This window comes from Aethalodelphis obliquidens, unplaced genomic scaffold (assembly GCF_003676395.1).
Source record: "Aethalodelphis obliquidens isolate GAN/ISIS:26980383/991018 unplaced genomic scaffold, ASM367639v1 scaffold36, whole genome shotgun sequence".
NCBI lineage: Eukaryota > Metazoa > Chordata > Mammalia > Artiodactyla > Delphinidae > Aethalodelphis > Aethalodelphis obliquidens.
Genome location: NW_020837980.1, coordinates 1,456,225 through 1,480,438, shown reverse-complemented (window position 1 = coordinate 1,480,438; position 24,214 = coordinate 1,456,225). Strand labels below are relative to the sequence as shown.

Sequence of the window (24,214 nt, the reverse complement as noted above, 5' to 3'; positions counted from 1 at the left end):
TCTGTCTGGTTCATTTTGTGTTCATTCACTCTCTCTCACTGTTTCTTTCCATCGTATTTTCTAGATCGAATCTGCAGAAGTATCTGGAAACAGTGTGGTGTGCAGTTTTCTTCAATATATGGAAAAGTCAAAACCTTGGCAGAAAGCTTGGTGTGTGATCCCCAAACAAGACCCTCTTGTGCTGTACATGTATGGTGCCCCCCAGGTATCTAAACTTCATCTTTCTGAAGGGACGGAGGGAGGCCAGTAGACACTGAACTTAAAATCCTTCCATTACTTCTCTATAGAACAAGAGAATTCACACAGTTTCACTATTTTTCATTATAATTGAAAAATAATAAATAACTAAAATTCAAGTTTATTTAGACTGATTCCTTCTATAGCCAATAATTTCTTCAGCCTGTGAATCATTTGCCCCCTTCTCTCATTCCTATTTAGTGGGTTTGAGAAAATGTGAGTTGAATTAGGAAAGGGCATGGGGAGAAGAGGTTGAATCAGAGGGAGAGGCAAGAAGAAGGAGCATTTTTGATGATGGGAAATATTAGTAAGCCTTTTTTTTTTTTCCTGCATGGAGGGATACTTGAAAAAGAAAGGAATGTGAGAAGGTGAATTTAAATCAACCTTGGATTAACATTATCCAATAACAATTTTTTAAGACCTTATGTGAATGGATCTGAGATAAATATATGGGAACGGCAGACATGCACCAGGCACTATGGATTGTGTTGTGCTTAAAAAACCAACAACACTTAAATCAATTGTGCACTCACCTGGAAACATATAAAAATTTTCATGTACCTCTTGTGTTTTAGCCTATATCTACATTAAGTGCTAGTAAAACTTTATTTTAGAAATAGACTAAAAATGCTGAGATATGTGTGTGTGTGTGTGTGTGTATGTATTTTTAATTGAAATATAGTTGATTTACAATATTGGGTAAGTTTCAGGTATACAGCACAGCTATTCAGATATATATATATATATTTCTTTTTTAGATTCTTTGCCCTTATAGGTTATTACATAATATCGAGTATAGTTCCCTGTGTTATACAGATCCTTGTTGGTTATCTATTTTATACATAGTAGTGTATATATGTTGATCCCAGCCTCCTAATTTATCCCTCCTCCCACCCCCTTTTCCCCTTTGGTAACCAAAGTTTGTTTTCTGTGTCTGTGAGTCTCTTTCTGTTTTGGAAATAAGTACATCTGTTGTCTTTTTTTTTTTCTTTTAGATTCCATATATATCATAAGCGATATCATATGATATATGTCTTTTTTTAAATTTATTTATTTTATGATATATGTCTTTATATGGCTTACTTCACTTAGTATGATAATCTCTAGGTCCATCCATGTTGCTGCAAATGGCATTATTCCGTTCTTTTTTATGACTAATGTTCAATTGTATGTATATATACCACATCTTCTTTATCCATTCATCTGTTGATGGACATTTAGGTTGCTTCCATGTCTTGGCTACTGTAAATAGTGCTGCAGTGAACATTGAGGTGCATGTATCTTTTTGAATTGTGGTTTTCTCTGGATACATGCCCAGGAGTGGGCTTGCTGGATCATATGGTAGCTCTATTTTTAGAGCTGTTCTCCATACTGTTTTCCATAGTGGCTGCACCAATTTACATTCCTACCAACAGTGTAGGTGGGTTCCTATTTCTCCATACTCTTTCCAGCATTTATTATTTGTAGACTTTTTGATGATGGCCATTCTGACCAGTGTGAGGTGATACCTCATTGTAATTTTGATTTGCATTTCTTTAATAATTAGCGATGTTGAGCATCTTTTCATGTGCCTTTTGGCCATCTGTATGTCTTCTTGAAGAAATGTCTGTTTAGGTCTTCTGCCCATTTTTTGATTGGGTTGTTTGGTTTTTTATTCTGTTTCATTGTTTTTCCTACATTCTTTTCCTGTCCATAAGTAAATTGATGCATGAATGAATGAAACACCAAATAGAACTGCATTTGATAATGAAATCATCATTAACATTTGCTGGTTTTGTACAGTAAGATGACTATTCTTCCCTTTTACACTGAATGAAGAACTGAATGGGCTCCCTCACAGGGAAAGAGGTGTGGGGTCAATGAACTCTAGCTGATTTAGGTGTCAGCACTCATTCATCAATTCACTCAGGTGACGTTACGGGTGGCCTCATACACAAGCACTGTGCTAAAAGCACTGGATCCCCATCTCTCTCCATGGAGAGTTCACAGTGCGAGTCTGTGGAATGGTTGTAAGAAAGGGGGTTTAGTGGGCGCCGGATCACATCTCACCATGTTTTTTCTTTATGTACCATGCTTTTTTCTTAGGATGTCAGAGCCCAGGCCACTATTCCACTCCTGGGCTACATTGTGGATGATATGCTGAGGAGTGCAGACCTGCCACACAGTTTCAAACTGACCCAGTCCAAGTCTGTGCACAGCTTTGCTGCAGACAGTGAAGAACTGAAACAGAAGTGGCTGAAAATCATCCTTTTAGCTGTCACAGGTGAGACACCAGATGGCCCTAGTAAGCATCCAGCCACTTTGGACGATCATCCTGAACCTAAGAGAAAATCAGAATGCTGAGTTCCAGGGCCTACTGCAGTATGGAGGGGGGTCTCAAGATTTACAGCTCAAAACATTCTCAGCTCTCCTTTTTCATCTCTTAGCACTTTACGTTGAAAAATACAGGCTCATAAATGCATCTTTGGGGGGACTATTTTCCTATGTTTATGTACTCTTACTGAAATTAATGTGTAGAGCCATTCTACCCATAAAGTTTGAAATAATGTGAAAAATAGAGCATTTTTTAATGAGCTATTCCTTGAATATGTACTTTTGTCTTGGAAAAAACTGGTATCAATTCTATCACTTCAGGTTAGAAAAGGCCACTTACATTTAAGAAATCCTTTAATGTCTTCACTTACACATGTAGGATTTATAACAGTTTGAAAGATATACCTCCATGTTGCCAAAATAGATCCACGTTAAAAATAAAAAATACAGGGACAGTTTAGGCTATTAACTTATTTAATTTAGTTTATAAAGCTCAAGCTGCATAAATGATGTACATTCTTTTAAAACAAAAGAAAAAGAACAAATTGTTGGTATTCAAACTTTCAACTTATTAAGATACTTGTTTTGTAGAAATACTTCTAAGAATAAAATATCTTAAGTATATAGCAATTATGTATATATAGTATTAAATACAAATATATATATATATATATATATATATACACACATTATACATGCTTTTCTCTTCAACTTTAGGTTCATATTTGTCTCTAATTTATTTTTTAAATACACAGCATGTTTTATCTTGGAATTGACCAGTGTTCTAAACTTAAGAAATGTTTTTGGTGATTTATGTTTAACTGATTGACATCTAAGGGTCTTGATATTTTTATAATAAAAAGCTGTAATTTATGTGGCATGGGATATATTAGTGAATTCCAACAGTATTTTTAAAGTACTATTTTTCTTTGTTCTGTGCCTATTTAAAACAGTGCCTCTCTTTGAAGGTGCTAATAATACCTACTTAAATATAAGATGAGGGTTTAATTAATGCTTCAGTCTTGATTATTCTGAGATAAGTGCATTTTGGTCACTGGGATGGTCAAGTCATACAGGTTATTTTACCTTTTACAATCCTCTAATTGTTGCAGCAGTTAATATCAGCATGTACAAGATACCTGACCTTACACAGAACTGGGACATATGGAAACTACATTTATTGTTATGTTTTTCTTTCCCATAAGACTGTTAATTGTGGTTAAATGAGGACTATATATAATTAACACTTAAGATAACTGTGTGGGCCTATTCGTTTGTCAGATATGAAACAAAATTCACATGGGATAACCTATGATTGAGGGGGATGGATAGGTAATTAAGAAAGTTTATCCTCAACTCTTTAAACCACCTCATTAAAGAAGAGTGGGGAAAAATACAATATAAAAAAGCAATATTTTAATGGCAGGTTTTTCTGGGGGGTACAAGATGATTGACGACAGTTTGAGCATTCTTTTCCCTTTTATCCTCTGGGGAATTTTAATAGACAAAATGTGATTCCTTGTCACAAAGGCTGCTTTTTATTATATTGTAATTGTGATTAAAATCTCACATTAAGTTGGCTATTTAAGTTCATCCTTTCCTCAAAATTAGATCTCTCTCTCTTTTTTTGTTTTTCTCATTTACTCTGTCATTTTCCAAATATTGTCACTTTTTAATGCATCTGTCTGCTAGAAATCAACAAGAATGGCCCCACTATCCTCGGCCTTTGAGGATTACACCTTAAATGTAGATTAGCTTCACTCAGAATTTGAGATTGCCACACATCTATTCAGGCCCTGTTTTTTTTTTAAGATATATTTGAAGTATCTCTTTTCTTCCCCCCACACCCCTAAGGAGCAGATAAACTAATTATAGTGGGCATGATTAGGTTGCCTTCCTCTGTAAAAGGAACACCAGCCATGATCCATCAACATTAAACCAAATACTTAGAGCCAAAAAAAGATAAAGGTAGCTTCTTAGGCCCTATTAAATTAAGGACAAATTTTTAATTTTTTACATTGATTCTCTTTTCTAGTTGCCAACCGTGTGTGTGTTTGTGTTCAGGGGTGGTTATTGAGGTTGAACTACGGCTCTAGGTGATGCTTTGGTTTTCTTAATCTCAAGAAAAGAGAAGCAATAAAAATGTAGAATGATTAACAGGAGAAGGTGACTTCTGTAAATGTGGATAGAAAAATGGAAATGTAAAAGCCAATTAGAAGATTTACGAGCCAGATTGTTTTTGAAAACTATTTTGAACAACAAGAAGATTACACTTTCCCTACAAATAAGTTCTGCTGGAATGGAAGTAACATGAACACATTCAAGCTTTGGCTCAATAAATATCAAATGTTATTTAATTTAGATTATTTAAAGAATACTCATGTTAAGAGAATATTTATTATCATGCTCTTAACATTATCTTTAATTTGTTTTAAAAAATAGAAATATTAGTATTAGAAGAGAATTTCTGCTTGTCCAGTCACCATCTTCACATTCCACATGTTCTTTTGCCAAGCACAAAGAGAAGCAATGAAGCAGCCTTACCTGTTTCTTATTAAAGAATCACGAATGCTTTTACTTGGAGAAAGGCAAAGGAATACTCTTAGCCATTTAGAAGCACTCAACCAAAAGACCTCAAAATGTGATTGTCTGGTTACAAGAATAATCTGTCTTTTGCTTTCTGAGACACCTGAGCAGTCATGACAAATTGAACCTAGAAAAATAATTGGTTGTTTTACTATTAAAACCAACATTCCATTCTGGTCTTATTCTTTATTTTCTCTAAATCATCTTTTTTTTAAAGTGCCCTTTCTCTAAACTTAACAAAATACTTCTTTGATAAAACTGCTATTTTTTTATAAAACATTCCAGTTTTCTCAACATAAATTCTGCTTTATTGAAAGTCTACCAATGAAATGTAGTGCAGACTTATCTCCAGGTTTTAAGTGGGACCCAATAATGAAAAATGCCACCAGCCACTTTTGTAATAATGGCATCTATAATGCCATCATGTATGCAAGCAATAAAACTCTACAGGGTAGGTTTTACACTGAACTTTTAATGTGAATGTTCCTAGCCACAAGGGTATAGAAAATTAACTCCTAGGAGTGATACTGTGATTCAAATTGCTCAGTACAGGGAAAAGAACATATGTGTGGCGGGGGGTGGGGTGGGGGAGGGACAACATTATTCCTTGGATTCAAGTAACCATCAAAATCCTTTTTATTTTACTTTAAAGTTTTTTAAAGCCTTTTTTTTTTTTTGCAAAGGGTATGTATGGGTGGTTAAAAACAGTTAAAGCACATCTGCACTACACATTTCATTTTCCATGAAGTTTAATATAGCTTGGTGTACTTATACTCACTGGGTAAGCTACCCAAATTAAAACAACAACAACAACAGTTTTTTTAAATTACCACACTTTTTATTGTCTTTGTGGAAACAGGAAACAGATCTAAATTCCCCTATAAATTTTAGATCTCATTTCTGGTTATACTCAAAGCCTTAAGTTCTTATTCTGAGCATATGTAATAATGATTTTCCTGAGCTGGATATATCCTGAGGAAAAGACACCAACAGGAGCAAATAAACTTCTAGGGAACAAAGGTCTTTTTTTCTTTTTTTTTTTTTCTTTTCCAGGTATCCTTGCTATAATGCACAGTAGAAAATACATTAAATCTTTCTACATCACATAATGTTCCTGTTAGCGGATCTAAGATTAATCACATGGTATTTATAAGCTAAAATTAATTCAAAAGGCAAGAATGTCGTAATGTCTTCATTCTTAACTTTTGTATTCTTCAAGAATATATTAATATAAAATCTGTGGCTAACCTGTTCTTATTCTTAGGACTATACTGGACATCTGTAGTGGATCATGTTACTTTTTCATTCTCATCCAATTTTAGTAAAATCAAATTGCTTTTTATTTTCATATTACTATCTACTATACAGTCTCCAGATTTAGAAAATAGGAGTATGATATATAAAAGACCACTAGATATACTTTTAAAACCCTTTCTCTGACTTTATGCATACATGTATATATGTAAAAGCAATGTTGATTTCCAATTCTGTTTTTCCATAGGAACGAAATTTTTATAGAAAGTATTCTTTTTAACTTAAATATTTTAACATAAATTATATACATGGATTTTTAGTATAATTCATTCTTATGTATGCCCTGTAATCATGTTGTCATGAAAGGGTAACTTTGCTTTCTTTACTGATGTGGTAGAGAGGAATAAGATTAGGAACTGAAACAAGCAAGAACAGACAGAGAGGTGGACAGAAAGAGTCCCTTGGACTCCAAATCAGAGCAATATATGCTAAGATAAATGAAAAACACTTAAACTGCAGAGGGATATAAACTACAAGATGTAAATCTATGTAATTGCACACTGATGGGATCCATTACACCTGGGCCTTTCACCTTGCCCTCTAAATTATACCACTAGTATCTTGTCATTACTTTTTCTTTAGACCTAAAAAAAAGAAATAATTCTATTGGACTATTTTCTGCACTGTTTACTGACATAAAAAATCCCTCTAAAGTCAATCATGGTCTGTATTCTACTTTATGGACTGAACATTTGGCAGAAAATAGTGTCTTTTCTGTCTTTTGAGATGAAATAGCACATGGCTTCTACAAGATAGTTTTTAACTCATTGGGGGGTCACTGAGAGTTACATGATGTTTACCCCTTCCTAAAATTCATTATAGATTGAATTAGTGTGATTAGGTAGATTTAGTGAGAAATTAAATCAAGAAATATTGTAGCATATTTGAATAAGTAAATACCAAATACATAGAGTGAGATATATATATATATATATGTGTGTATATATATATATATGGGTTTGGGAAGAGACATAATAGTCTATGGGGACCATTATGATAACAGAATTACATTATATATTACACATTATATGGATGTTGAAATGTATCGCTTGGGGAGGGGTGTCTCCCTTCATTAGCAATCATGTCTGTATATAAAACTTTGGAGGTTCTTGTTTGTTGTACCAAACTAGCATTTCATTTTATGAGTGACAATTGACTGATATTCTTGAATAAGTGTTATCTGGGTTTTTGAATTGTTGACTGATCAATTTGAAATGTATATTAGCAAAATTTTAGAATTAACTCAAATGTGAGAAAGTATACACAAAAAGTAATTTTTCTCTTCTAGCTATATGAATGTAAAATACTTGCAGATAGTGTATATATTGTGTAACATATGTATATTTGGTCATAAAGGCAGAGAATTGGAAACATTGTAAAATTAAGCACTTTAATTCCTATTAAATATTAAATACTTGTATCTTGTAAATAAATACATCTTTAAATGAATTCGAAAGACTTAGCTGTTATTTGAGCTAGGATTATATATGTTCAGTTCACAATGATTTTGGTTGTCAGAAATTTTGGTTGATTCAGAAAAAAGTTACTCCTTAACGTACTGATGTTCCTTTCCACCTCCAATCCCACCAAAACCTGTGTAAATATTTCAAGAATAATATTATTCAGCATTATTTCATAAGTAAAATATTTCCAGAGATAATCCTTTTTAGACATTTATTACCTTTTTCAGGCCTTGAAGAACTATTTATTGATACTTACAAGCAGTTGACATCAGCTGTTGCCCTTGGTCCATCGATATAACTTGTTTGCATCCACCTTACACCAGAATGGAAATTGTGGCGGAGAGAGCCAGTGTGGCCTATTTCAGAGCTTCTAAAACTTTAATATACATAGAAATCACCTGAAGATCTTACTCAAATGCAGATTCTGATTTAGCAAGGTCAGTGATGAGGCATTTGTTGTTAACAAGGTCTCTGGTGGTGTTGATGCTCCTCAAATCATTCTTGGAGTAGCAAGCTTATAGTGGAAGGGACTTAGTCATAGACAACTGGCTAGAAATCCCTGGCTCTGTCACTTACTGTTTGTCACTTCAGGCACGAACTCCTCCTTGAAAAGTTGTGGCCCTTAAATGAGATAATACTATAGTATATTGCCTGGCCCATAGGAGACATTCAGTAAGTGATTGTTAGTATTATTAATAGAGATCATTTAGTTAACAGGCAAGTTTGCTACCCTGACTATACATTAGAATCACCTGGGGAGTAGTTAAACCAAGCCATGCTCCGGCCTCACCCTCAGAAATTCTATTTGTGGGGGTTGGGCTGTGGGCATGAGTATTTTCAAAAATTCCCCAGGTGATCCTGATGGGAAACCTCACCTGAGAAACTGATTGCATATTTACTCAGTGCTTGGTCCTATGTTAAGCATTCTATAAACACATTATCCCACGTAAGCCTCACAACAGCACTCTTAACATTTTCATATAAGTAAGCAGGTTTAGAGAGGTTAAGTAATTTGTCACTCAGCTCTTGATGTCCTCTCTTCCTCCCTTAACCCTCCCTTACAGTTCAGTCATTACAGTCACTCCTTTGCATTCAGTTCACTCTCTAGCTTTGTCTTAACTTGTTTGGCAAAACCAAAACCTGGTTGACTCAACTCTGTCTTCTCCATGCCTACAGCCATGCAGCTGAACAAAATGAACAGCTATACTGATTGGTCTCATTTTAAATTCATTACTAGGTTACCATTTCACACCTCCTTTCTCCTCAAACCTCCAACACCTTCTCCCTCATCCTCCACCCAGCTGATGACCTTCTTCCCTACTTTACTCAGAAAATTAAATTGTCAGGGAACTTCCACAGCCTCCCACAACCGAATCTACCCATCTACCAACACAGGTTCCACGTAGTCTATCTTCCTGCCCATCCATGTTCTTGCTTAAATCTGGTCTCTACTTGAGTGCCATATCCTACCCCCACGCACCTTCTCAAGGATGCTGCTCTGGCCATTATCCTTTTCTTATACGATATCAGTTTTCCCTCTTAACTGAATATGCCCATCAGCAAACACATCTGTTATAATTTTTCCCAACCTAAATAAACCTCTTCACTTCACTTCCCCTGCCAGCTGCCATATTCCCCTCCCTTTTGGAGCAATAGTTGAATTTTCTATATCTGTTTCCAATTCCTCTCTTCCCATCCTTTCCTGAATGTACTCCAGTCAGGCCAAACAACCGATCTTTCCCCATAAAACCTACTCTATCCATAATTTTCTCCATCTCAGTTAATTGCAGCTCTGCTTTTCAAGTTGCTTAGGCCAAAAGCTTTCATCTTTGACTCCTCTTTTTCTGAGACTACACAGCCAGTACATCAGGAATTTATATTAGCTCACCTTCAAAATATACCTAGACTCAGATTCTCTTTCACCAGTTCCTCCGCTATCTACCATTCTGGCCTAAACCATCATCATCTCTTGCTACATTATTTCAGTAGCTTTCTAATTAGTCTCAAGTCTTCCAGTCCTCCCTCCACCCTTCCATTGTTAAATAGGCAGTCAGGGAGTCTGTTAAAACACAAATCAAATTATGTTGCTTCGGGCTTCTTTGGTGGCGCAGTGGTTGAGAGTCCGCCTGTCGATGCAGGGGACACGGCTTCGTGCCCCGGTCAGGAAGGATCCCGCATGCCGCGGAGCGGCTGGGCCCGTGAGCCATGGCCGCTGAGCCTGCGCGTCCGGAGCCTGTGCTCCGCAACGGGAGAGGCCACAACAGTGAGAGGCCCGCGTACCGCCAAAAAAAAAAAAAAAAAATTATGTTGCTTCTTTACCCCAGTCCCTCCAGGGGCTCCCATTTCACTCAGAATAAAAGCCAAAGTCCTTTGCCCTCACATGGTTCTATGTCTCTGCCACCCCCCACTCTCCTACCCCGTACCATACATTTTGCTTTTACTGAAGCAAGCCAAGTACACTTCAGCCTTACATCACAGACACTGTTCTTTCTTCCTGCAGTGCTCCTTCCCCAGATGTCTGCATAATGAACAGCTTTTGCAAGTTAAAGCCTGCTCGGATCTCACCACCACCTCATTTAACTGCCTCTGCTGCAACAGCACCGAATGCTGCCCTAATCTGATCTGTTTTTTTCCCATAGCTCTTAACATCTTGTTATGAATTAGATAATTAGCTGTTTATTTTTTATTGTCTGTCTACACCTGCTAGAACATAAGCTCCATAAAGGTAAGGATTTTTATGTTTTGACCACTGATGTCCCCAATCCGCAGTACTTGGGGTTGCTTGGCACATTGTAGGCACTCAGTAAATACTTACGTGGTGGGACTTCCCAGGCAGTCCAGTGGTTAAGACTCTGCTCTCCCACTGCAGGGGGCACGGGTTCCATCCCTGGTCGGGGAACTAAGATCCTGCATGCTGCACAAAAGCTAGGTTATATAAAATTACAAAAATGAACAGAACTGTTCTTCCAAAACATCAAATTGTTATGGGTATAGACCTTTGGAATAGAGGCTGAGAGGAAAAGAAATCAACATTTTATATAGCTAAATTGTTTTAATAACAAAGCTAGATTCCTGATAGCGTTTAAAACATAGTCAAGGACTTCAAAATACAATGGTGAAAATCTTAGTTAACCTTCACACGACGGATTCTTGCTTTTTAAATAATGTCTCAGCCCACTCTCACCACCACTACCACCACCACACCTGGTCTGTGAGGCAATTAGAGGCAGCTGGTTACTGTTCCAGAGGAGCCAGAGGTGATGAAAGATACATGTCCTGAGGAAGTGGGGCCGGCAGAGTGGACCTGACACAGGGTTTGGATAATGAGCTCCCAGTCTGGAGTCACTCTTTTATAGAGGAAATGATTCATGTGTTGTTTTGGTCTTGTATTTAAGTAAAAACAAATCCAGGTTGCTTTGTCTTAATAAAGGAAACTCTGCTTTTATACAGTGAGATTGGACCATGTAGTCCATTATGGTGTTTTCACAAGAAAAATTATTTTTAGATCACTTACATATATGGTTATCATACACTGAACAAAATTAAGTATATTGTTTCTATATAGAATCATGTCCAAAGTTGGAAGAAACATACCTCATCCTAAAGATCATCTTGTAGTTTTTCAATATCTTTTCCATCAGTTTGTGTATATGTATGTCTGTGTGTGTGCTTCGGGAGTGGAAGGCAGGCAGGCACAGACTACAGGGAGAATGAACCAAAGGGTCCAGGCTCACAGTTGTAAATACAGGAGAAGGAACGCTCAATAAAGAAAAAATATTTGCTAAAAAATCTTGATACTTTTCTGAGTATACCTTTTTTGTTGAGTTTTGACTTTTGAGCCATCTTAGTGTTTTATATACACAAACACACATAATAAAAAATGAAAAAATCTGAAATGGGGCTTCCCTGGTGGCGCAGTGGTTGACAGTCCGCCTGCCGATGCAGGGTACACGGGTTCGTGCCCCGGTCCGGGAAGATCCCACATGCCGCGGAACGGCTGGGCCCATGAGCCATGGCCGCTGAGCCTGCGTGTCCAGAGCCTGTGCTCCGCAACGGGAGAGGCCACAGCAGTGGGAGGCCCGCATACTGCAAAAAAAAAGAAAAAAGAAAAAAAAATCTGAAATGGAATATAAATACAAATGAACATATGTCAAATAATAGCAAATGAATAACATAACCACTCTGAAGGTAAAAATTAGAACTAATACACACTTTTGAACACAGTATGTTGACTATACATGCTTAAACTAAAGGCAAATCGAATTATAAATACTGAATTCTAGGTCATTGGTTTGTTTTACCCAGTGGTATGACTTAGCATTTCTAACATTACTTTTACTGAGTTCAACTGAGCAAATAATAGGTTGAGCATAATGGGAGCCAAATTTCTCAGTGTCAGAGAAGGCAGTTTCAATATGGAAAAGGAGGAACGTGATACTAAATTCTGTGTTGTTGGACTAGAATTACAGGTATCAGTATGAACACATGATTTTATAAAGTTAGCTAGCTAACTGGGTATAGATAGTTATAATACATTTATAGACATATGTGTATGTGTGTGTGTTTGTGTGTGTACACGAGCATATATTTCCTAGCTGACTGCTGTGAGGGTCTAGAAGCAATAACAACCCTGTAGCAATGAGCATACCTATGTTGGTTTCTAAATACCACTTCCACTAAAAGGAACCAGAACTCCCTGAAAAACTAGCTGATTCTAGAGCTAGAGCAGAGAAAACTGAATTTTCTCTGCTCTAGCTCTAGAATGCCAGAAAGTGAAAAAGTACCCAAAGAATGATGGGGACATGTCAAAAGACCCAGGAGTCAGCTTGAAGAGGCTCCAGCTGGCAAAATCTGGGACAGTTGAACATGTCATTGAAGTGGGAGGGGGAAGGAGAAGGAACGATGGTAATTGATTAAAATCCATTGAATAAAATAGGAACACATGGATTCAAACTGATAATGAATGAATGAATGAGGAAAAATGAAAAACTCTTCCCTGGAATTTCCTGGCAGTCCAGTGGTTAGGACTCCGTGCTTCCACTGCAGAGGCCATGGCTTCGATCCCAGGTTGGGGAACTGAGATCCCACATGCGGCATGGGGTGGCCAAAAATCAGTCAATCAGTCAATCAACAAGTAAATAAAAATGTAAAAAGAAAAACTCTTCCCTATAATAGAATGCAAACAAGTAAATGTAGAAGGAATAAGAAAGTTAAAAAAATAGCATTTGACAAAACATTGTAATAATTCAGGTAAGAATCATCAATGGATACTATAACTAACGGGTAAAAAATTCTTGAAGACAAGTATATCTACATAGTCTCAAAGTTGTACCCACAAAATTCTTATTAATTACAGAAGGGAAAAAAAATAACTTTACAATGGAAAAACTTGGTGGACAGCACCTTAACCAAGTTAATATCATCAGTAAGGACAAACTGGTATCATGGGCCTCTTGATCTGAAGCACTAAGGACACAGCATCACTTCTGTGGTAATCCTGCCAAAAGTGAAGAACCTCAACCTAATCATAAGGAAATAACAGACAAACCCAAACTGAGAAATATTCTTCGGAATACTTGGTCTATATTCTTCAAAAATGTTAAGGTCATGAAATACAAAGACAGACTGAGGAACTTTTCCAGAATAAATGACTAAAGAGACATTACAGCTAAATGCAATGTGTATGTAATCCTGGATCGAACCTAGGCCAGAATATTTTTTTCTACTATAAAGTTTTTATTGAGGCCATTGGTGAGAAATTAATAACATCTGGATTAGATCATCACATTATATCTGTTAATTTTCTTGTTTCAGCAAGTTGCAATGTAGTTATGTAAGAGAATATCCTTGTTCTTGAAAATATTCAAGTATTTCAGGGTAAAAATGCATCATGTCTGCAATTTACTGTCAAATGGTTCAGAGATGAAAGAGGGAGAGAGAATAATTAAGCTAATGAAGTAAAATGTTAATAGAGAAACTAGACAAGGGTAAACTAGAGTTTTTGTAATATATTTCTAACTTCTGTTTAGGTCTACATGTACATCTGTGCTCCCAATGAAATGGGCACTGGTTCCATCCCTGGTTGGGGAACTAAGATTCCCGCATGCCGCTCAGCGTGGCCGAGAAAAACAAAACAAACAAAACCCACAAAACATGTACAGGTATTTCAAATAAAATTTTTTAATGTTTCTATGGAGTTTAACCCAGCTATTTTCCTGAGATGTTTTGTAAGCCAATTGCAACTTTCCTTTACTTCATCTCTCTTCATACAAATAAAAATTATTTCATAAAAATATATAAAGAAAAGCAACTTAAATTGTCCCAGGAAAAAACAATAGTATAAAGAGATAGTTTGTCTTGAGTCATTCACTCATTCAACATTTAAATATTGAGTGTTGCTCTTTTCCGGTTATCGTGGCACAAGGCACCATGAGCAGCAAAGTCTCCCATGACACCCTCTACGAGGCGGTGCTGGAAGTCCTGTATGGGAACCAGTGCAAGGGCCGGAAGGTTTTGGAGCCAGTGGCCCTTCAAATCAGCCTGAAGAACTGTGACTCTCAGTAAGAGGAACGCTTCTCAGGCACTGTCAGGCTTAAGTCCACTCCCTGCCCCAAGTTCTCCGTATGTGTTCTGCAGGACCAGCAGTATTGTGATGAGGCCAAGGCTGTGGATATCCCCCGCATGGACATCGAGGTGCTGAAGAAACTCAACAAGTATAAGAAACTGGTCAAGAAGCTGGCCAAGAAGTACGATGCCTCTTTGGCTTCAGAGTCTCTGATCGAGCAGATCCCACGAATACTGGGCCCAGGCCTGAATAAGGCTGGCAAGTTCCTTTCCTTGCTGACCCACAATGAGAACATGGTGGTCAAAGTTGATGAAGTCCATGATCAAGCTCCAGATGAAGGAGGTGCTGTGTCTGGCAGTGGCTGTTGGCCACGTGAAGATGACATATGAGCTTGTGTACAGCATCCACTTAGTTGTCAACTTCCTGGTGTCGTTGCTCAAGAAAAATTTGGCGGAACATCCAGGCTTTGTACATTAAGAGCACCATGGGCAAGCCCCAGTGCCTTTACTAAGGAACAGCTTAATATGCCATACTCCCACCATTAAAATAAATAAATAAATAAATATTGAGTGTTTCCTATATGCTGGTTGCTTATTGTATCAATATTTAAGGTCTACGATTACTTTGAATATACTGACAGTAGGTTTCTTTCTTTTTTTGAAAATTGTAAAGCACTACAGCATTTATTTATTTATAACATCTTTATTGGAGTATAATTGCTTTACAATGTTGTGTTAGTTTCTGTTGTATAACAAAGTGAATCAGCTATACGTATACATATATCCCCATATCCCCTCCCTCATATGTCTCCCTCCCACCCTCTCTATCCCACCCCTCAAGGTAGTCACAAAGCACGGAGCTGATCTCCCTGTGCTATGAGGCTGCTTCCCACTAGCTATGTCAATGCCACCATCTCACTTCGTCCCAGGTTTTATTCCTGTCCTGCCCCTAGGTTCTTTAGAACCGTTTTTTTTTTTTTTTTTTTTTAGATTCCATATATATGTGTTAGCATACAGTATTTGTTTTTCTCTTTCTTACTTACTTCAGTCTGTATGACAGACTCTAGGCCCATTCACCTCACTACAAATAACTCAATTTTGTTTCTTTTTATGGCTGAGTAATATTCCATTGTATGTATGTGCCACATCTTCTTTATCCATTCATTTGTGGATGGACACTTAGGTTGCTTCCATGTCCTGGCTATTGTAAATAGAGCTGCAGTGAACATTGTGGTATATGTCTCTTTTTGAATTATGGTTTTCGCGGGGTATATGCCCAGTAGTGGGATTGCTGGGTCGTATTACCATAAAAACTATTTTTAGTTTTTTAAGGAACCTCCATACTGTTCTCCATAGTGGCTATATCAATTTACATTCCCACCAATAGTGCGAGACGGTTTCCTCTTCTCCACACCCTCTCCAGCATTTATTGTTTGTAGATTTTTTGATGACAACCATTCTGACTGGTGTGAGGTGATACCTCATTGTAGTTTTTTTTTTTTTTTTTTTTTGCGGTTTGCGGGCCTCTCACTGTTGTGGGCTCTCCCGTTGCGGAGCACAGGCTCCAGACGCGCAGGCTCAGCGGCCATGGCTCACGGGCCCAGCCGCTCCGCGGCATGTGGGATCTTCCCGGACCGGGGCACGAACCCGTGTCCCCTGCATCGGCAGGCGGACTCTCAACCACTGCGCCACCAGGGAAGCCCTTCATTGTAGTTTTGATTTGCATTTCTCTAACGATTAGTGATGTTGAACATCCTTTCATGTGTTTGTTGGCAGTCTGTATATCTTCTTTGGAGAAATGTCTATTTAGGTCTTTTTCCCATTTTTGGATTGGGTTTTTTGTTCTTTTGACATTGAGCTGCATGAGCTTCTTGTGTATTTTGGAGATTAATCCTTTGTCAGTTGCTTCATTTATTTTCTCCCATTCTGAGGGTTGTCTTTTTGTCTTGTTTATGGTTTCCTTTGCTGTGCAAAAGCTTTTAAGTTTCATAAGGTCCCATTTGTTTATTTTTGTTTTTATTTCCATTTCTCTAGGAGGTGGGTCATAAAGGATCTTGCTGTGATTTATGTCACAGAGTGTTTTGCCTATGTTTTCCTCTAAGAGTTTTATAGTGTCTGGCCTTTCATTTAGGTCTTTAATCCATTTTGATTTTATTTTTGTGTATGGTGTTAGGGAGTGTTCTAATTTCATTCTGTTACATGTAGCTGTCCAGTTTTCCCAGCACCACTTATTGAAGAGGCTGTCTTTTCTCCATTGTATATTTTTGCCTCCTTTATCAAAGATAAGGTGACCATATGTGCGTGGGTTTATCTCTGGGCTTTCTCCCTTCTTCCCTTCATCTATATTTCTGTTCCTATGCCAGTACCATACTGTCTTGATTACTGTAGCTTTGTAGTATAGTCTGAAGTCAGGGAGCCTGATTCCTCCAGCTCCATCTTTCTTTCTCAAGATTGCTTTGGCTATTCGGGGTCTTTTGTGTTTCCATACAAATTGTGAAATTTTTCGTTCTAGTTCTGTGAAAAATGCCATTGGTAATTTGATAGGGATTGCAATGAATCTGTAGATTGCTTTGGGTAGTATAGTCATTTCCACAGTGTTGATTATTGCAATCCAAGAATGTGGTATATCTCTCCATCTGTTTGTATCATCTTTGATGTTTTCATCAGTGTCTTATAGTTTTCTGCATACAGGTCTTTTGTCTCCTTAGGTAGGTTTATTCCTAGGTATTTTATTATTTTTGTTGCAATGGTAAATGGAAGTGTTTCCTTAATTTCTCTTTGAGATTTTTCATCATTAGTGTATAGGAATGCAAGATATTTCTGTGCATTAATTTTGTATCCTGCTACTCTACCAAATTCACTGATTAGCTCTAGCAGTTTTCTGGTAGCATCTTTAGGATTCTCTATATACAGTATCACATCACATCATCTGCAAACAGTGACAGTTTTACTTCTTTTCCTATTTACATTCCTTTTATTTCTTTTTCTTCTCTGATTGCTGTGGCTAAAACTTCCAAAACTATGTTGAATAATAGTGGTGAGGGTGGGCAACCTTGTTTTGTTCCTGATCTTAGTGGAAATGGTTTCAGTTTTTCACTATTGAGAATGACATTGGCTGTGGGTTTGTCATATATGGCCTTTATTATGTTGAGGTAAGTTCCCTCTATGCCTACTTTCTAGAGGGTTTTTATCATAAATGAGTGTAAAAAGCTTTTTCTGCATCTATTGAGATTATCATTTGGTTTTTATCCTTCAATTTGTTAATGTGGTGTATCACATTGATTGATTTGTATATATTGAAGAATCCTTGCATTCCTGGGATAAACCCCACATGATCCTTTTAATGTGCTGTTGGATTCTGTTTCCTAGTATTTTGTTGAGGATTTTTGCATCTGTGTTCATCAGTGATATTGGCCTGTAGTTTTCTTTTTTTGTGACATCTTTGTCTGGGTTTGGTATCAGGGTATATATGCTAGTTGCTTATTGTGTCAATATTTAAGGTCTAGGATTACTTTGAATATGCTGACAGTAGGTTTCCTTTTAAATTTCTTTTAAAGTTTCTCTTAGCATACAAATAATTCTATCCCCATATTTTGTCATTCCTCTAATCAGAAGATATGTTCTTTGTAAACAAAATATTCTGGATATTTTTAAATATATTAGCCATACTGTCACAAAATATGTGTATGTCAACATTCACGAGGAAAATTTCTGACCCATCCCACACTTGTCATCTGTGATTCAACCTAATGTAAGATTTATAAAATGAAAAACAGGAGAAGCATCCTATTTTAATCAGAGTGGAAATTTGAACAAATCAATATCTAAAACGTTATAAAGTTACACATTGTTTCAAACTTATTAAAGGAATTATTATTGTTCCTGGTTGTTTTGATATTTATTAATGATTGGTTTATTTAAGAGATCCAAGAAATGCTAATGGAATTCGAGTAGGAAAAAATCATGTGAGAATAAAAGAGATAACAAGCTGATAAAATCTCTCACCTTTCCAACTTCCAGAGCTCCTTCATGCATTTGGTGTTCTCACAGAGAGACCAAGGGCTGCATCAGTGACCTTCATTAATGTATTTTCATTTATTTTATTATTATTATTTTTTAATTTATATATTTTTAATTTATTTTTGGCTGTTTTGGGTCTTTCTCTAGTTGCGGTGAGCGGGGTCTACTCTTCATTGCGGTATGTGGGCTTCTCTTTGCAGTGGCTTCTCTTGTTGCAGAGCATGGGCTCTAGGTGCGCGGGACTCAGTAGTTGTAGCTCGCGGGCTCTAGAGCACAGGCTCAGTAGTTGTGTTGCACAGGCTTAGTTGCTCCACGGCATGTGGGATCTTCCCGGACCAGAGCTCGATCCCATGTCCCCTTCATTGGCAGGTGGATTCTTAATCACTGCACCACCAGGGAAGACCTTCATTTATTTTAAAAGTCCTAAATTCCACAGAGGACCTGAGCTACTGTTTTCAAGCAACAATAGAAAAGGTGCAATAGAACAAGTTACACATTTCACAATTCAGAACCCAAAGCAAGAAAACCATGAAACCAGTATGAGATTAGAGCAGAAAATCAGACTTCAAGCAGCCAAAGCAAAGATCAATGTCTGAAATTTAAAAATAAAATGGAATCCTGGGTGATTTTTTTCCTAACTTTTCTTCTCTGTATTTTCCATTTTTTTCTGAAGCCTAAAAAATATATTTAGAAGTTAAGAAGAAACATGACATTATTAAGGAGCTACTGACATTCACCACCTGCCATCATTTACTAGTCGTGGCGGCAGCACGGCAGATTCAAACTTCCTCTGAGCTGCAGGGTATTATCTGGCAGTTAAGCTTGGCTCCACACAGAAGAGAGCATCCCCAGCTCCTGCATTTTGCATCACTATTTGTCACCTGAGCCCCAATTATACAACATAGGCTGCTTAGATCTTAGAATTCAAAAGTTTCCTTGGCCAACATAACAACCAGCTTACAACAAAGAAAAATTCTTCCAGTTTCTGCCAATAATCCTGATCTTTATGAGCTCTGAAGGAGGCCAGGGATGAGGGACCAATGGGATATACAGGTTCCCAGGTACAGTAATAATTTCGTGCCTCTTAAAATTAGTGCTACTGAAATGCTTGTTTAACATTTACTTAGAGAAGGAAGAACTGAGTAATAAGACTTTTGGGGCAGCTGGCAAACTCTTCTACTGTATTCTGGGTTCTTCAGTTTTGGCAAGAGAGTTGTATATATTGGGTTGGCCAAAAAGTTCGTTCAGGTTTTTCCGTAACATCTTACAGAAAACCAGAACAAACTTTCTGGCCAACCTAATACTTACTATTCACAAAATAAAAAGATGGAAATCAGCTGGACCCAGTTTCACTAAAAGCAGCTTAGAGACCATGTACTGTTGTTAAAGAGTGCCCCCTGGGGGTTTCGAGCTATGACAACTGATTTTAACCACATTCTGTTCCTAAGAGGAATTCTGGTAAATACAATTTTCTCCATATCACTGTTTTCCACCACAACAGTGCTCACTGATACCTTAGCATCCCCTACAATGGCAACATGGACAGCTCCCCTACTGGTCCACCCCTTAATCCAGCTCTGCTGGAAATAACAGTTGACAGTGCAGCTGCTCTATGGTCCTCCCAGTTGCCTTTGCCCCCTCAATTCTGTCCCCTTATTCTCCTTCCCTTAAAAACACCAGAGTAAATTCCTCAAATATGTCCACCCTGAATCCAAGGTATAGACCTTCACAGCTCATTTTTGATCCCCAAATTATAGGTATCTGTTTATAAAATAGGGACCCACTGTTTGTAGTCTGAGGTTTTATTAGCTTCATTTAACATCATGCTTTAAGCACTGGCATATATGGCTGAGTAATATTCCATTATCTATATCATACCACACCTTCTTTACCCATTCATTTATCAGTGGGCACTTAGGTTGCTTCCATATTTTGGCTATAATAAATCATGTTGCAATGAACAAAGGGGTGCCTATATCTTTTCAAATTAGTGTTTTCATCATTTTTCACTAGTTTGAATAATGATTCAAAAAAATCTTTAACTTGTTATTGAGGGCTACACCTCAATAGGTTATATATCACAGAAAACTTCTTTTTTTATATATATACAACAGGCTCTTATTAGTCATCAATTTTATACACATCAGTGTATACATGTCAATCTCAATCGCCCAATTCATCACCCCCGCACCCCCACCCCCCGGCTACTTTCCCCGCTTGGTGTCCATATGTTTGTTCTCTACATCTGTGTCTCTATTTCTGCCCTGCAAACTGGTTCATCTGTACCATTTTAAATAAAATTTAAAATTTAAATAAATTTAATAAATTTAAATAAAATTATTTTTAAATAAAAATTTAAAATACGGTATTTGTTTTTCTCTTTCTGACTTACTTCACTCTGTATGGCAGTCTCTAGATCCATCCATGTCTCAGCAAATGACCCAATTTCGTTCCTTTTTATGGCTGAGTAATATTCGATTGTATATATGTACCACATCTTCTTTATCCATTTGTCTATCACAGAAAACCTCTTAGGCAGGTGGTTCAACTGGAAGGAGAGAGTGGGAGGAAGTAACACCTGACTGTTACTCTGTGTGGAGTTGAAAACATGCATACCTATCCCACACCTTGCTGCAATTTTGATGTGCCTGATTCTACGTGCCGGAAGGTGGACAAGGATGTATAATTTTCTCCCAAATGATTCTGATTCTTCCCTTTCTTCCTGTACCTGCCCACCCCCCTTTTATGAACCACTGTAACCGTCAAAACTGAGGGAAGAACATTGGTCTTCAGTGTTGTGCTCAGGCCAGACACCACAAGCCCTGTCTAGAGGAGACCTCCGTCTCTGGGCTGCTCCCATGACCTCACACCCTCCTGCTCTCCTCTCAGCTGCAGACTTCACCAAGTGTCTCTAGGGTATGTCTTCAGCCTGTCCTGGGGTGACTAGAATGAAAACAGAAACAGCTATCCAGTTGGAAGAGAGAAAGGAATTAAGGTATCCATAAAAAGCCTTTCCAAAGCAGCAAAATATTTGTAAAGGAGAAAGGAAATTGGGGGGTGGCCAGGGTGTATTCCTATTCTTTGCCTACACACACTCCAGAACAGTGGTTCTCAACCTGGTTTTTTATCTCCTTTCTCCTCCCTCCCCAGGGACATTTGGCAAAGTCTGGAGACATTTTGTCACAACTGGGATAGAGATAGTGTTACTGGCATCAAGATTTTTTGGATAGATTTTTAATCAAACACATAAAGAACAGGAAATTTCCGTGTTTTTTTTTAACATCTTTATTGGAGTATAACTGCTTTACAATGGTATGTTAGTTTTTGCTTTATAACAAAGTGAATCAGCTATACGTAAACATATATCCCCATATCTCCTCCCTCTTGCGTCTCCTTCCCACCCTCCCTATCCCACCCCTCTAGGTGGAAACAAAGCACCGAGCTGATCTCCCTGTGCTATGTGGCTGCTTCCCAATAGCTATCTATTTTACATTTGGTAGTGTATATATGTCAATGCCATTCTCTCACTTCGTCCCAGCTTACCCTTCCCCATCCCCGTGTCCTCAAGTCCATTCTCTACATCTGCATCCTGCCCCTAGGTTCTTCAGAACCTTTTTATTTTATTTTTTTAGATTCCATATATATGTGTTAGCATATGGTATTTGTTTTTCTCTTTCTGACTCACTTCACTCTGTATGACAGTCTCTAGGTCCATCCACCTCACTACAAATAACTCAATTTCGTTTCTTTTTATGGCTGAGTAATATTCCATTGTATATATGTGCTACATCTTCTTTGGTTGTTTGGTTTTTTGATATTGAGCTGCATGAGCTGCCTGTATATTTTGGAGATTAATCCTTTTTAACCTGATTAAATTAGCAAAAGTAAAATTATTGATACTACCCAAGGGTGGGTATGAGGAAATGGGTACTCCTACATACTTAAACTAGCACACAATATCTATTTAGATTTTAAAGATGCACAGCCTTTGACTTAGCAATTTCATTTCTAGGAGTCTACTTTGCAGAAATATTAACATAATTATGAATACACAAATGTATAGGGATATTTTCTGCAACATTGTCCATAATAAAAAATTCTAAGTGATCTATCATCTACCAAGAGAAAAACTGTTAAATAAATTATAATATTCCTTATAAGAGACTACTATGCAGCCATTTGGAAGAATATTTTGATATTTTTATGCACTGGTATGGAAAACATCTGTAATACAGTAATAAGTGAAGAAAAACTATAATAAAAGGAACTTTTTCACTCTAAGTGAAAAAATAGAACTGTATGTATAGTATGATCTAATTTATATTATATGTTTGCATCTGGACAGTGAAAAGTATGAACAGAAAGACGCTATTAACTGTGGTACTCATCTGGAGAGTACGTTCTGCAGTGAGCTTTTTTATATTTTATATCATTCATTTAATGACATTGTTATGGGCTGAACTGTGCCTCCTCTAAATTCATATATTGAAACCCTAACCCCCAGTGTGACTGTAATTGGAGATAGGGCCTATAAAGAGTTGATTAAAGTTAAATGGTCATACTTGTGGGGCCCTTATCCGATAGGACTGGTATCCTTATAAGAAGAGGAAGGGACACCAGAGAGCTCTCTCTTTCCACATGTGTACAGAGGAAAGGCTACGTGAGAACACACTGAGAAAACAGCTATTGTGCTCACTTTGGCAGTACATATACTAAAATTGGAATGATACAGAGAAGATTAGCCTGGCCCCTGCACAAGGATAACACACAAATTTGTGAAACGTTGCATATTTTTTAAAACAAGATCAACACTTAAACACACACACAAAAAGACGACGAAGAAGACAGCTATCTGCAAGGTAGAAAGAGGGGTCTTACCAGAAACCAGCTCAAGCTGCTATAACAAGATACCACAGACTGGTTGGCTTGAGCAACAGACATTTATTTTCTCACAGTTCTGGAGGCAAGAATTCCATGTTCAGGGTACCAGCTCAGAAGAAATACATAACACCTCTGCTCATAGTTATTGCAGAACTAGTCACGTGACCCCAACCAAGTTGCAAAGGAAGCTGGGAACTATGAGAACTACATGAACATTTAAAGAATACCAAATATTTCTGTCATACTCCTTGTTATGGATTGAACGATATTCCACCAGTACCTCAGAAAATAATTTTATTTGGAAATTGAATGTTTACAGAGGTAGTTAAGTTAAAAATGCCTTCAAGTTAAAATCCTTCTTCTGTCTCCTCTTAAAATGAGGGCATTAGAGCGAGCCCTAATTCAATAAGACTGGTACTTTTTCTTTTTAAAAAATAAATTAAAAAAAAAAATAAATAAAATAAAATAAAATAAATTTATTTATTTATTTATTTTTGGCTGCGTTGGGTCTTTGTTGCTGTGCATGGGCTTTCTCTAGTTGCAGTGAGTGGGGGCTACTCTTCCTTGTGGTGCATGGGCTTTTCATTGCAGTGGCTTCTCTTGTTGCGGAGCACGGGCTCTAGGTGTGCAGGATTCAGTAGTTGTGGCATGTGGGCTCAGTAGCTGTGGCTCACAGGCTCTAAAGCACAGGCTCAGTAGTTGTGGCGCACAGGCTTAGTTGCTCCACGGCATGTGGGATCTTCCTGGACTAGGGCTTGAACCCGTGTCCCCTGCATTGGTAGGCAGATTCTTAACCACTGTGAAACCAGAGAAGCCCAAGGCTGGTGCTTTTATAA

The 24,214-nt window shown here is 37.5% G+C and overlaps 1 protein-coding gene, 1 non-coding gene and 1 pseudogene across 8 annotated transcripts in view; all 3 read left to right on the top strand.

The window, feature by feature from the left end:
• FGD4 (FYVE, RhoGEF and PH domain containing 4) overlaps nucleotides 1-14,340 on the top strand; it is a 206,440-nt gene extending 192,100 nt beyond the window's left edge. For 6 of the 7 annotated variants that reach the window (XM_027129272.1, XM_027129275.1, XM_027129276.1 and 3 more), the window contains 3 exons: nucleotides 65-205; nucleotides 2,323-2,500; nucleotides 4,993-7,899. In XM_027129272.1, coding sequence (XP_026985073.1) covers nucleotides 65-205; nucleotides 2,323-2,500; nucleotides 4,993-5,108 — 435 coding nt within the window. In that variant the 3' untranslated portion in view covers nucleotides 5,109-7,899. Of the gene's footprint in view, nucleotides 1-64; nucleotides 206-2,322; nucleotides 2,501-4,992; nucleotides 7,900-13,942 lie in introns of those variants that run through there. The other variant, XM_027129273.1, reaches the window with a different exon arrangement.
• Nucleotides 13,964-15,147, top strand: LOC113632298 (60S ribosomal protein L10a-like; annotated as a pseudogene).
• An 8,038-nt stretch (nucleotides 15,148-23,185) lies between these two features.
• Nucleotides 23,186-23,292, top strand: LOC113632444 (U6 spliceosomal RNA). Its single transcript, XR_003437813.1, has one exon. It is a non-coding gene; the product is annotated as a U6 spliceosomal RNA (small nuclear RNA).
• The last annotated feature ends 922 nt before the right edge of the window (nucleotides 23,293-24,214 follow it).